This window comes from Diabrotica undecimpunctata, chromosome 10, assembly GCF_040954645.1.
Source record: "Diabrotica undecimpunctata isolate CICGRU chromosome 10, icDiaUnde3, whole genome shotgun sequence".
In the NCBI taxonomy this organism is placed as follows: domain Eukaryota; kingdom Metazoa; phylum Arthropoda; class Insecta; order Coleoptera; family Chrysomelidae; genus Diabrotica; species Diabrotica undecimpunctata.
Genome location: NC_092812.1, coordinates 37,932,376 through 37,946,377, shown reverse-complemented (window position 1 = coordinate 37,946,377; position 14,002 = coordinate 37,932,376). Strand labels below are relative to the sequence as shown.

The 14,002-nt window shown below is 30.6% G+C and overlaps 1 protein-coding gene across 1 annotated transcript; it reads left to right on the top strand.

Moving 5' to 3' along the window:
• The first annotated feature begins 36 nt into the window (after nucleotides 1-36).
• Nucleotides 37-13,718, top strand: Rnf11 (Ring finger protein 11). The gene is made up of 2 exons (XM_072546754.1): nucleotides 37-425; nucleotides 1,921-13,718. Exons 1-2 carry the CDS (start codon nucleotides 312-314, stop codon nucleotides 2,257-2,259), a joined length of 453 nt encoding a protein of 150 aa, XP_072402855.1. The 5' UTR covers nucleotides 37-311; the 3' UTR covers nucleotides 2,260-13,718.
• Nucleotides 13,719-14,002: the final 284 nt, after the last annotated feature.

Here is a 14,002-nt window from a genome sequence, read left to right as displayed (position 1 = left end):
GTTTTGACTTTGACAGTGACATTTCCAAGAAAAAGAGAAAAGACATTGTATTGTGAACTCATGCTACATTACTTTTTACACTACACCTTTTTAGTATCTCATACATACTCCATTGTTTTAACACTAAAGTGTTTTTTTGCAATTTCTGTGATTTTATGTTTAGGTAAAACAGTACAAACATAAGTTTGCAATAATTAGTTCTAAATTAGCTATTACACATGTATAGAAAAGTATGGTTTGGTAGAATTTTTGGTAAATATGACATTAATGTTTATTATAAATACGACTTAATTGTATGACAAGTATTTACCATGGGTAATTGTAACTGCTTTAAGAGATCTACCACAGATGATATTTCCTTGTTAAGGGGTAGTGATAGTGTAAGAGAATCCTCTTCTGATCAGTTGGGTCCCCCAGCTTATCAGGTAAGTGACAATCAGCTGTTTGCTATAAATGTGTTGATCAATAACAGTATGTTTTGGTAATTTTAAAAACAACAAACGATCTAATAGTCCAAATTCATTTTTATTCTGACCATGAATATATTTTTCTGAAAACTGAATTCAGTAGAGGTATAATATTGTGTGTAATCTTTGTTTTTGTCATCAATATTCTCTAACCTGACCCTTTTTATAAAGTCTAGTAGCTTCGAGACTGTACCTTCCATGTAGCTATTTGCCGGTGGATTTTCTTCTCCTAATGCAAAGAACCACACATTTGCCAGACTGTCACACTGACATAAAATGTGCTCTGCTGTTTCTTCTTTGAGGTGACAGAATCTGCACAGGTCATCATCTGATAATCCCATCAGCTTCAAGTGCCTATTCAGCTTACAGTGTCCTGTTGGAAGACCTACTATGGCTTTGACTGTTTTCCTGTCTTTGCTTATTAGGTCTGCAGTAAATTTTGGCAAATGTTCTGTAATGAATGGTTTCACCTGTCTTTATCCTGGTGAATTCCTCCACCATTCCAGAGATTTGCGAGTTTGTTCTTGTAGCAGTTCTTGTTACTGACTTTGCCACAGAAGGGTTCCGGTCAAATGAATGGCATTGATGAGCCTTGTTTGGCCATTTCATCTGCTTTCTCATTGCCCTTATGACCTACATGCCCCAGTACCCAGGCTACTGTAACCTTGCTACGGTTTCCTAGTTTATTTAGGGCACACATGCAATCCCATACTAGCTTAGAATTGACCTCTACAGAATTGAGTGGCTTAAACGCTGCCTGTGAAGATGGCAACTGAACAGAATGTTCTTTCCTGTCTTTCTATTTCTTCCACGCAGTGATGAATTATTGCCGTTATTTCTGCCTGGAAAACTGTCACATCCTTAGGAAATGTATCCCTTGATTTGTCCCTACTATGCCGACTCCCACACCATCCGATGTTTTTGAGCCATCCATGTACCATATAGCAACAGCTTGTATGAGTACACCTTTATTCCAGTCTTCCCTGCATGGTATCTTAATTGTGAACTTATTGTTAAAGCTATATCTCGTAGCTATTGCATAGATAGGTTTCCCCATCACAATATCAGCTTTTAGCTCCTCGATTAGCTTCCTGTTGTCACTAGCATGCATCTGGCTTGTATGTCACTGACTATGGATTAATCTGTGCATCACTGATCTGGCTTCGCCCTGTATAAAGATATGAAGTGGTGGTAGATTCAGCAGGACTTCCAACAATGCAGTAGGAGTTGTTTTTGGTGATATATAGTATAATTGTATTCTTTGTTACACAATTTATTATCTACCAAAAGTTTTGACCTTTTAGATGCTCATCTTAGTTTTACTTTATATTTTCCATCCAAACCAAAAACTATTTAACTTGCCCTTAATAAATTGCTTGCCAACACTACTATTTAAAAATGACATGTGTTATAAATTTGGTTGAAATATTTAAAGTTTATATTGTTTATATAGGAGGTACTCCCAATTCAGGCAGCTTCCCCTGTATATCATCCATCTCCAAGTGTAACTCGTTCAGTTACCCAACTAACAGAAGAAGAACAGGTGAAAATAGCCAAAAGAATTGGTTTAATCCAACATCTTCCTACAGGAATCTATGATGGATGCAAAAAGGCTAGAGAATGTGTTATTTGCATGGGTGAATTTTTAGTGGGGGACGCACTCCGATATCTTCCATGCATGCACACTTATCACATGACTTGCATTGATGATTGGCTTATGAGAAGTCTTACTTGTCCTAGTTGTTTGGAGCCTGTGGATGCTGCCCTGCTCACTACTTATGAGACCAATTGATGGCCAGTGCCTTTGCATCAAAAATATGCCAAACTGTGAACTAGAACAAAAGTCATTTAAATAGGAATACATTGGTAACAATTTTTAATGTTATATTACAAGCACCAAATATTTAGGCTTCATTGACCATTTTTAACAGGTTTAAAGATGGAATTCAGTAATGATTTTGATGTCATAATCATTTTTAAAAAACAAGTATATACTTGTATATAGAAATAATTTATGACATCCAAGATGAAACTTTAATTTTCCAAGTTTATATTCCTGGTTATCTTTAACCATTTCAAGAAATATTAAAAAAAATTGTAGTTAATCAGCTAACATTTGTATATGAATAATCCTGTGTTATAATGTATTCTTGTTTAAGACATCTACAGTTTGGCTAATAGTGAAAAACTGTGATCTGAACTGTTTGTTTTTAGATGACGTGAAAGGTTTGTGTGAAAGGAGGCTGTGATAAATTAGCAAAGGAATAACTATAGGATGGTTGGTATATATCTATATATTTTGTTTGTCAGTGTCTTGACATTTCAGATTTTTATTAATTTAAGTACTTATTACATTTATTAGTACACTTTATTTTGGAAATGAGTATGGGCACCAGTAAAGTATTTTAATTTTTGATCAAAAATACAAGTTTGTGCAATATTATGGTCTCATATGATTATGTGAATATGACGAAAACGATAGTTTTAAAACCTTAACATAAAAAACTATTTTTTATAAATTTTCACAAAAGTTGTTTATCAGATAAAATATTTGAAGATATTTACTATTTACGAGTAAGCGGTACATGTTTCTAGTTAGATTAGTACTTCTGGAGCATTAAAACATAGACTTGATGGTTTGCCTGCTATTCAACCCTGTTTTATACATTTTTTGGAATTAAACACTTTATCTAAAAAGAGGTACTCTCTAGCCAAAGTCAACTGAAAACAGAAGTCTCAAGCTTATCAGTGATATCTCAGAAACTCATAGGTATACCAAATTTAGTTTTTTCTAGAATACTTAATTTGATGAATATAAGTTAACTTGTCTTTACATTTGGTTTGTAACATGAAATGATTTCGCGTAAATGAAATAAAACAAAAATAACAAACTCATTTCTGCACCAACATGAGAGATTTTCTGGCACATTTTTTATGTGGTATCTCCTGTAGGCCTACCATATAGATCCTGTAGATCTACCATAAATTAACAAAACTGCTATTACGGAACAGTGAAGAAGTCAATAATTGAATATTTGAAGTAAAAAAGGATGTAAGTGCCAAAAATTAAGAGAATTTGTTAAGACCGAAAAAGTGATTTATGTGTCAATGCCTTTAACGTAAATAAAGAACAAAGTGTCTGGACTTTTATTATTTATAGTTCAAATATTCGCTTACAGATAGAGCTAGATGGAAGTGCCATGCCAATCTTTATAAATTTAATTTTCTAATTTTGCAGGTCAATTAAACGGAACCTATTTTAATTTTGTATAAAATATGCCAATATAGCAAGATGCCAGTTAAAAAACTTATATTATGAAGAAATTTACTCGATTTACTATAAAGTTTAAAAATAACACTTTCATACTTTTTTACTTAAAGTTTTAGAGTCATTTTAATTTTTTTTTGTTTTTAAAGTTTTTTGGTGCCTTGCAGGTTTTTTGCTCTTTTAATGATTTTTTATCCTTTATAGACCATAATATTTGTATTAGAAAAGTATTTTCTAATTTTTTAGTAGTAATAGCTATTTTTTATGAACTAGAAAACGATAAAAGAAGAAGCCTCTTATCTCCCGATTCAGTTCGCAATGTTCATAGCTCAGTTTTCTGTTACAGTTTGTTAATCAGTTCGGTGTCGTGTTTTTCTTTATTACATACATATGTCCTGATGTATTCAGGGTTTTTGTTCCTTTTTTTTTTAAGTTTTATATTCGACTTAACCTTTTTACTCATTTTCTTCGGAAAGGTTGAATCAGGTTGAATTACTACAGGATCAATTGGCGGCAGAACGAAATATTATTGTTCTTGTTTAATGATGGAGAGTAATGAGTTTTCCGTAAATTACGTTTTATATATGAGCAAATTAACTCTATTGGATTGAAAATACAGTAGGAAGAAAGTAACAGAAGAACTGAATGCTCTCGTTCTTCTGCCAATTATCACTTACATACTTTGGCTGAAAATTTTGTTATTTTACTATTTCTAATAATTTGTTTTTTGTTGGAACGCTTTGAGGTATTTCTAGATTTTTATTCGGCATAAATGTTAAAATATCCGATTTCTTCACCTACGTCATGAGTATCAAACCATGTCTCGTCTAAGTATACAATGTTCCTGTCTGATTCGCGATAATGTTTAATATTTCCTAAATAAATTTGACGAAGATTCACAATACGGGTGGATTCCATTATGAATATTCTCATATTAAGCTTTTTGTATGTAAATCCATTGAACAAAAATTTCGCGAAGAGTTTCTAAGGATTGATAAGAATAACAACTGTATCTTTGTAATTTACTGTGCACTCATTCTAATGTTGAAACTTTGTTTTCTTTATAAATATCGTATACCGTTCTTCGAATTACATCTCTTGAAGCGTCATCAATTTTATGAAATTTTTGTTCGACGCATTTTCGCGTTTAAGCTGTGATCAGTAACATCTCCCCTTTTAACAACCCTATAAACCGTACTGTATGACAATTTTGTTAATTTACAGATTCTATTGACAATTTCGTGTGAGGTTGAATTTTCGTTTTCTGTTCTCAAACATTCATACATATTTAAACCAAGCCTCTGACCTTGAACATGCAAATCCTGGTTGTAAAACTCCCAATTATTACTTGCAGTCGCTTCTACATTTATGCTTTTAATACTAGGTAAAAAATGTTGTTTCATTGTTTATAAACACACCATTACCTAGATCGCGCGATTCATCACTTACAAACGGCCGCCACAGTGTCGACATTTTATAATCAACAATAGATACATCAACTTGCCACAGGCACGACTCTGAAGTAACTAAACATTTTAAAAATTACCTACTGCCTGTAATTACATAGGCGACGTTTTCGAACATAAAAAACTTCTAACTGAAAATTTTGTCTTTGTCTCAGATCTCGAAGTGAAAAATGAAGAAATTTAATATTCATTTAACATCTGGCAACGCAGTGTTTTGGTTTCACTTGAACAGGAGAGACGGAACATCTCAATCCGTGCAGATATAATACGAGGGTATCTTACATAGCTTGGTTACGTTGCATACAGCGCTTTGTGTAGTAAAACAAATCAGTTAAATAATATCGAGGACCGTCCTCGTAGAAGTTCAATTTTTAATTGACTTTGGAGTAAGTATAATATGTTGGTTTTTATTAATAAAACAATAATTTTCATTATAAATACTCCAAAACGTTTCATAAAAAAACAGAAATACAAACTTTGTATGGAAATTAAAACAGAAATATCCAGAATAATTAAATGTCTTCAAGTTTCAAGAGTAATAGTGTACAGAATCAAGTACAAATTATGATTTGTCTCGTGGTACTACGAAAATTTTTGAAAGTGTTTGGAATATGGAAAAGTTATAAGTTTTTTAGATTACCTTATACTATTTTACCCTTAGAGGTATTTCTCATATACTGAAGATCAAATTAACTTATTTAAGTATTCAGAAAAATATTAAAATATGCCAATATAATAAGTAAGAGAAGAAGAATGAATTCAAGTAATATATACAAGGCAAATAAATAGAGATATTTGTTAAATAATAGATCAACCTTATAAACATTTCGATGTTAATAACTTTTATAAATAATGTTTTTGATCTATACATTTTCTGGTAATGTACCATACCAATAGGAAATGTGATAAAAGTGATATAGTGATATAAATATTACTGGTGCCTCTACCAGATAAGCTATTATTTTACTTTATAAATTAAGAATAATTTAATCTCATGACAATATATATATATACTGTCTCCAGTTTTATTAAAAATATGTCTAAGTTTAGTTGCATTTGGTACTAATATTAACATGAACTTTATTCTGATTGCATTCGATCAGTATTATTTTTTAAGTGGTATCATAGTACATCTGTTTCCATTTGTACTAGCAAGACACGACATTTAAAAATAATGATTCAATAAATTAACGACTAATAGGTGTTCTTTCCTATTCAAAAGTGAGGCATTATTTGACATAAATCTGTTAAAAAAATAACTATAATACAGGGTGATTGATTAGTGTGATAATGATGGATAGTATAATAATAGATAACAATAAAAATTACTAACAAACATTATAGGCAAGTTTAAGGTTCATATTACAAAAATTAGTTAGAGTGTTACAGGGTGTTCGATAACATGCAGACCAAACTTATATATATTTTTTAATGGAACACCCTGTATTTATTTTATATTCAAAATCTTCTTTAGTACAATATAAAGTTTTATTATGTTATATAGGTTATTTACAAAGGTATAACCAATTTTCTTAAGTTTCATATTCCTGTATAATTATAAAGAAGCATAATAACAATGATCTATTTCTGCCACATTTTTTATTGATTGTCAAAATTTTTAAACATGATTGATATTGCTAATTTTCCTTATATCGAATACAGGGTGAGTGAAAGGGCACGTACATTATTTTCTCAGTAATTTTAAATAGAACACCCTGTATTTTATGTCACTGTCAAAGAGTAGGTACCAATACCATACTTCAATTTTTATTTAATATTACTTGAGATATTTGCATTTTTCAAAGCAAATTATTAAATGGGTGTCTAATTTTTTTACAAATTGTATGTAAGCATGTTTGAATTGTTTAAAACTGACAGTTCATCATTACTGAATATTAATCTGGTAATTAGTGTAATAATATAACAAATAAAGAAAGAAAAATAATTTATTATTAGTATATTTTACAAATAAAACACAAAATACAGCATGTGTGGAAAAATTAAAAACTACTTTTAATAAAGTATTTTTAATATTTAATTGTATAGGGTGTTCAAAATAACGTCCTAAAACATTTATGCACACTTTAAAACGGTCATTGAATGAGTCACTTAGATTACGTAGCATTTGTACACTAACAATTCGAAATACATTTTATATTTTTCTAATGCTTCTAATAATCTCTCTGATTGATTTTATCTAAGGCCCATTCATGAAATACGATTCTCTTTTCAAAATCCTTATGAATTAACTCTTAGTGCAATTGAATAAGGCAAGAATTCTTTTCACAGAATAGTAAGTTAGTTCTTTTGCTTTGGAAATACTCTGTGTACCTACTTTTATGTGGATTTTCAACTGCCAGCAACACATTTATTTCGTTTTCCTCTGACACAGTACTTTTTGGTCGTCCGTGTTTTTCATACATAACTGAACCAGTGCGGTTAAACCGATCCTTCAAGCTTTCAAAGCTTGCTGTTGTACGATGTCGCCTCTCAGGAAATCTATCATGATAAATTCTATTGATCTATCGTGATAAATACATTTTTATTGCATTCGTCCAATATCTAGATCATATCTACCATTTCATCAACAGTTTTTATATCAATAATTAACTATTTAATAAGTTTATACACAAAACAATTATGGTGAAGTCTTTATGACAATTCAGTAGTTTAATGGTACTTTTCAATAGTGACATAAAATACAGGGTGTTCTATTTAAAATTACTGCGAAAATAATGTTCTTGCATTTTGACTCACCCTGTATTTTATATAAAGAAAATTAGCAATATCAATCATTTTTGATAATTTTGACAATCAATGAAAAATATGGCAGCAACAGACAGTTATTATTGTGCATCTTTTTAATTATACAAGGAGTTGAACTTGTTACGATTTTTATAGAAAATCGGTTTTAACTTTATTAAATACCCTGTATAATATAACAAAACTTTATGTTGTTGTTATGGGGAAGTAAAGAAGATTTCGAATATTAAGCTTGCCATTAAAAAAAAACATAAGCTTGGCCTGTCATTATGTTATCGAACACCCTGTAAAATTCTAACCAATTTTGTAATGTGAACCTCAAAGTTGCCTACAATTTTTGTTGTTAACTTTTATTGCTATCTATTATTATAGCAGATCTACTGAGCTTTATCACACTAACGAATCACCCTGTATGAAAATAAGATTCACAACTAAATTTTATTTGCTGGTTCAATTAGCAATGGATAGACTATATATTTGTGTCGTAGATTTACATATCAAAATACAACTAATAATTTTCTCTGCAAACTGGACATGGATGCAATAAAAGAAACATTGAAGATACTAAAAACAAACTATTGTTTTACAACGCCTTATGAGTGCTATCTTAGTAGTGTTAATCATAGTTTTTAAATAACACATTTTTGTTCGTCACTATTTACATTTACAAAATATGGCATGCACCAAAATATTGTTTTTAATGAAATATCTGTGGAACTTTAATATCGTGTATTTCGCTTAATGGAAATCAATTTTTTTCAAATACTTAGTTTTTCTTAGGAGTAAATTACAATGAAGCATGATGTTACTCGAATAATACGCAAAAAATAATTCCAAAAATTCTATTTAATATAGACTTATCATTAAGAACAATATTTTACATGAACATCCGTATTTATTTAGTTATCCAAATCAAAGCTTATTTTTTTTAATCTTGTATATGCAGATTTTCATGTGGTTATTTCTCAGCTATTAGAAGAACCTTGTACATATATATTTCTTAGATAATTAATGTTGTGTTAACAGTTAGTCACTTTTGTATTTCAAAGTGGTGATAGTCCTAGGTCTTTTCACATCTAATCAATATTTGCAAATCTGTGAACCTTAATTTTGACAAAAATCTTATAGATCAGTCCCGTAGATAAAGAAACATATTTTTTGTGTTGGGTAACAGGTACCTGCTTCAGTATTTCTTAGATAAGTGTATTCATTTGTGATGTGAGTTCAAATGCTACAAAAAACAGGAAATGAAAAGTATTGGTCCAAATATTTTGGACTAACAGTTATTAGAAGGCAACACTGGAGCTTAATGCACCATTTAATTAGTCACAAAGATATACCGATATTTTCTTTGTAAAGTTGTTGGTTGGCAATAACTGACTCCTTACTCTGGTCTTTAATGAAATAAGGTCCGATTATCCCAAATGCTTACTTAATCACTTCATTCTTCTTCGAATGTAGTTTTATTAATACAAAACTCGTTATCCATAAAGCAGTGATTTTCTTGATAGAGTTTGTTAGCGTTTATTATAGAAATAATAAAAGATGACTGAGTATCCAATATCCGTCCCGTGTGAGGTGATAATCTAGCGAATTATCGGTGTTGCCAAATTGTATATTTAATACTTTATCTCAAGTACAGCCATATACAACGTTAATTTTTAAATAATTTAGAAACTGTCCCATCAATGGCTAAACTTCTTCGCTATGTGGTAAACGTAACCTTGCAGATAATGTTGCTATTTTTTGAACTATTAAAAAAGAGCAAGCATTGATTAGGTATGGAAAAACCTTCTTAGAAAATAGAATTGCGGTAACAATAAACCCATATACAGTGCATCAATAAAGTAACGTATAAATTCAATATTAGCTAAATAAACAACTTTATTACACATTCCCGAAACAGGTAGATTTTTGATTTTAATTTAAAATTTTATCAAATTATAATCTAATATAGAGGATTAAAACCACCTTCGTATCATGATGTGACCACCATTTTTTTAAATGGAACCCCCATTTTTATTCAATTTATAGATTTCCTTTGCTGAGCTGATTTCAAAAATGTATAACACGTTGCTTAAAATTTCAATACGTTCGTTTTTTGTGATCTTTGCGTATGGGACACTTGCATCCAATATGGATTTTTATCAGACCAATAAAGGGTGTCTGGCCGGTTAAAATGACCGTTTAAATGAAACGTTGCCTCGTTCAGCATAAATAAATCTGACAATAAAACGTTATCAATGATATTGTTAGGAGGTTCATCATAATATACTCGCAGAATTCAGTTTTTCGGTCAAAGACGTCTTCAGCCAATTCACGGATCAAACGTACTTTATAGGGATGGTATTTTACCTTTTTAAAAACGTTTGATACTGAAAACTTTCCAACACCAAAATCCCTAGATAATTCTCACATTGTACAGCGTGGATTTTCTATTGCCGCCAAAATTATGTCTTGTTGAAAATTTTTATTAATTTTTGGTTTACCTTGCTTTGCTGCATACCTCACAAGGCCCAATTCTTTGTATTGTCGTTCTATTCTGCTTACCGTAGATTGTGAAATAGTTTCACGATCTGGGCGCCTTTCATGAAAAAATCGGCATACTTCTTATTGAGTCCGCATCTTATCGCCAATACCAATCATCATTAATATTTTAATCATATCACTTCCGGTTAAAGGCATTTTGTAAAAAATGTTGCAAATGATAAATTGTCTGAATAGTTTTCATGTAAATGTGCCTTCTGTAAAGCGTTAAAAATACAGATTTTTACTTTAATATTTCTGACAGTTTTTAACGTCAAATAAAAAAAAATTAAAAAATACTGTAAAACATTAAAAATATTTTTATGGTTTAGGAGCTTGGATCACTAATAAAAGCTGCTAGAAAATATTTTTATCATTCAGAAGCTTGGATCACTAATAAAAGCTGTTAGATACAATTTTACAAATAGTGCAAGGTGCTTTAAATTGTTTATTAAAGTAGTTGTATAACAATATGAAATTTCATTTAATATGTTTAAAACGTTTATTATTTTGTAAGTAACTTGTGTTATGCATTTTTTGAGTCAGTTCAGCAAGGGAAATCTATAAATTGCGTTTCCATTAAAAAAAATGGTGATGACGTCATTATACTAAGGTGGTTCTCCCCGTATATTAGAATATAATTTTAAAAAATAGTAAATTAAAATCAAAAACCGACCTTCTGTTTCGGGAATTTCTAATAATGTTGTTTATTTAGCTAATAATGAATTTATTCGTAACTTTATGGAGGTATGTGCGAATTTTTGAATTTTTGCCACCTTGTACCAATTTGAAGCAACGTGTTTTTGGAATTTTTGGAATCAACTCAGCAAGGAAAATTTATAAATTGAAAAAAATTGGGGTTTCATTTTAAAAAATGGTTATGAAGTCATCATACGAAGGGGGTTCACCCTGTATATTAGATTATAATTTGAAAAAATAGTAAATTAAAATCAAAAATCGGCCTGATTCGGGAATTTCTATTTCTATTCTATTTCTAATCATGTTGTTAATTTAGCTAATAATGAAGTTATGCGTTACTTTATGGACGCACTGTATACATCGTTTATTATAAACTGACTGTTTACAGAGATTGCTTTACAGTACAGGTTACTAGCTAAAAAGGGTGCGGAAACGTCTTAATTAATTAATTAATTATCACAGTGCAATTTTTGAACGAGCGTAGACGTGTATACAGCTGAACTCTGTAACAACAAATGATAAGCATAGTACATGACACTAAAGAGTCAGTTACGCATATCAGTTTATAAGTGTTTTAGTCGCATTTCTTTATGACATGTGGTCTCTGGTCATTTGCCTGACTAGTCTCCATAAGGTCAGCAATCAAATTAGTTTTCTCCATAAACACATCCACAAAGCTGTATGGTGACCAGCAGACTGTCAAGGAAAAATCAAGTAGTTCACTATATACTTATTGATAGTCGACATTTTTCAGACACACTGGGTGTAAGAGTAGGTAGTAAGTAGCTAATATAGACTCTAGATACTACCTTGTTAGAGCAAAATTCAGAGCCCGTTTATATATTTCTAAAAAAGGCCATGGCACAAAAAAATTTAAGTTGAGTTGCTAAAATCTGAAAATAGTCTATTAAAACCTAAGCATAGAACACTGGAGTAAATGCAAGGAAGAAATGCACACAGCGGCTAAAGGTGTTTTAATATGCAGATTAACCGAAAATAAAACGGAGCATATATTATTAATGCATTGTATCTGAATTAGGTTTGAAACAGTCGACCAAAAACAGTGAACCAAGTTCACACATTGGTACCATAAAGTATAACGAAAGTTAAGTTCGACATATAGAAAATATCACCCCAATTCCTGACCATTATCGAATTTATTCTATTTGTTATAATTATCGAATTTATTCTATTTGGCTGTTCCACTCTGTATATATTTACTTTGAAAAATATAATTAGGTTATCACTTTGGTACACTGTTATTAGAAAATGACGTCACCACCAGTTTAAAATAAACAAGCTATACCATTACATTCCTGCCCAATTCTAGACCGTTCAAGTGATAATATTGATCCCTTAATTCATGATCAGAAACCCCCTTATGTTTTAAAACATCAGAATTATTTCAGTAAATTCTACGCTCATGCTTTCTACGTGATGTAGATGTTTTGGATGTTTAACCGCAGTATTAAAAAGAATCAGTTGCAAAGGGAGGATTTTTCATGATACTGTTTTGTTGTAATTTTTCATTTAAATAAAAAGCAACTGATACTAAATACCAAAATTTTATGTAGTTTCTGCTGAATATTGTTAATATGTTGTCAGTATATTCGTCAGTAACTTTTTGAACGCTCTTTCGATATATGTAATCAGAATATAAAAGAATATGATATAGGCGGACCCAACGCTTTGTTTGTGGGGAAACTGGGTTAACTTTAACGAAAGTACGAGTTGAATATTGCCGCAAATGTCAAACATGGAACAAAATATTTCGGCTTAGCAGTGTTTGGATGTTTTTTTTTATAATGCATATGTTGTATGCTTCAAATATAAAGAGAGAAAGCTTTTAAAAAGTACATTTTAATTATATTTTTTTATGAATTCTGCAATTTTTAATTTATATAAAACAATAATAAATAGTAAATATTTGTCTCTTTCGAGATTAATTGCAATCTGGCAACTGGTGGTTTGACTATTGCCAAATCTATTCGCTAATCTATCAAAGGTTTACTAAAGCTTTCTCCCTTTATATTTGAAGCATACAACATATACATTATAAAAACATGCCAAAAATAACAAACCGAAATATTTTATTCCATGGTTGACATTTGCAGCTATATTCAGCTTGTACTTTCGTTAAAGTTAACCGGAAACTGATTTTAACTTTATCCATTAATTGTACGATTATTTTTAGTTGTTTATTTTTCCAATATTTATCTGCCATTTTTATCTTATATATATTTGCTTCAAATATGTGTACTGTATTAAAAAAAAACAAAATATATAAACCTAGATGCCTTTCAGGCTCAAAATTTGAACCTGGGACAAAAGCAGCAACAAGCAAACAAATAATACAATTCAATTTTATTTTTAGTGATTATATGTTAATATTATGAATTTATAGGTAGTCTTTTAAAGAATCGCTGGGTACGCCTTTCAAAAGCGGCGATGAAACACCCTTGCTCTACACTGTTTTAATAGTTACTTAGTTGATTAATTTTTTATGTAATATAATTTCATAATTACAAATATTTGTTTTTATTTTATTATATAGAGAAATTGAACACAACTGAACATGCCAGCAATGAACAGTGACGACAACATCTTTTGCGGTTGTTTGATCTATCTCTTTGAAGCGCCTTGAAACTCCCCGCTCGCTCTCTCCCGAACAAAAAGAGACGCTGCTATACTTACTTGATGTAAGATGGTGGTAAGATACACAACGAGAACAAAGATGGTGTCGCGCTCTACAGACTGCTCGGTCTGTGGGATAAACCTATTATCCAGATAAGTAGTATCATCTTTTGGGCCAT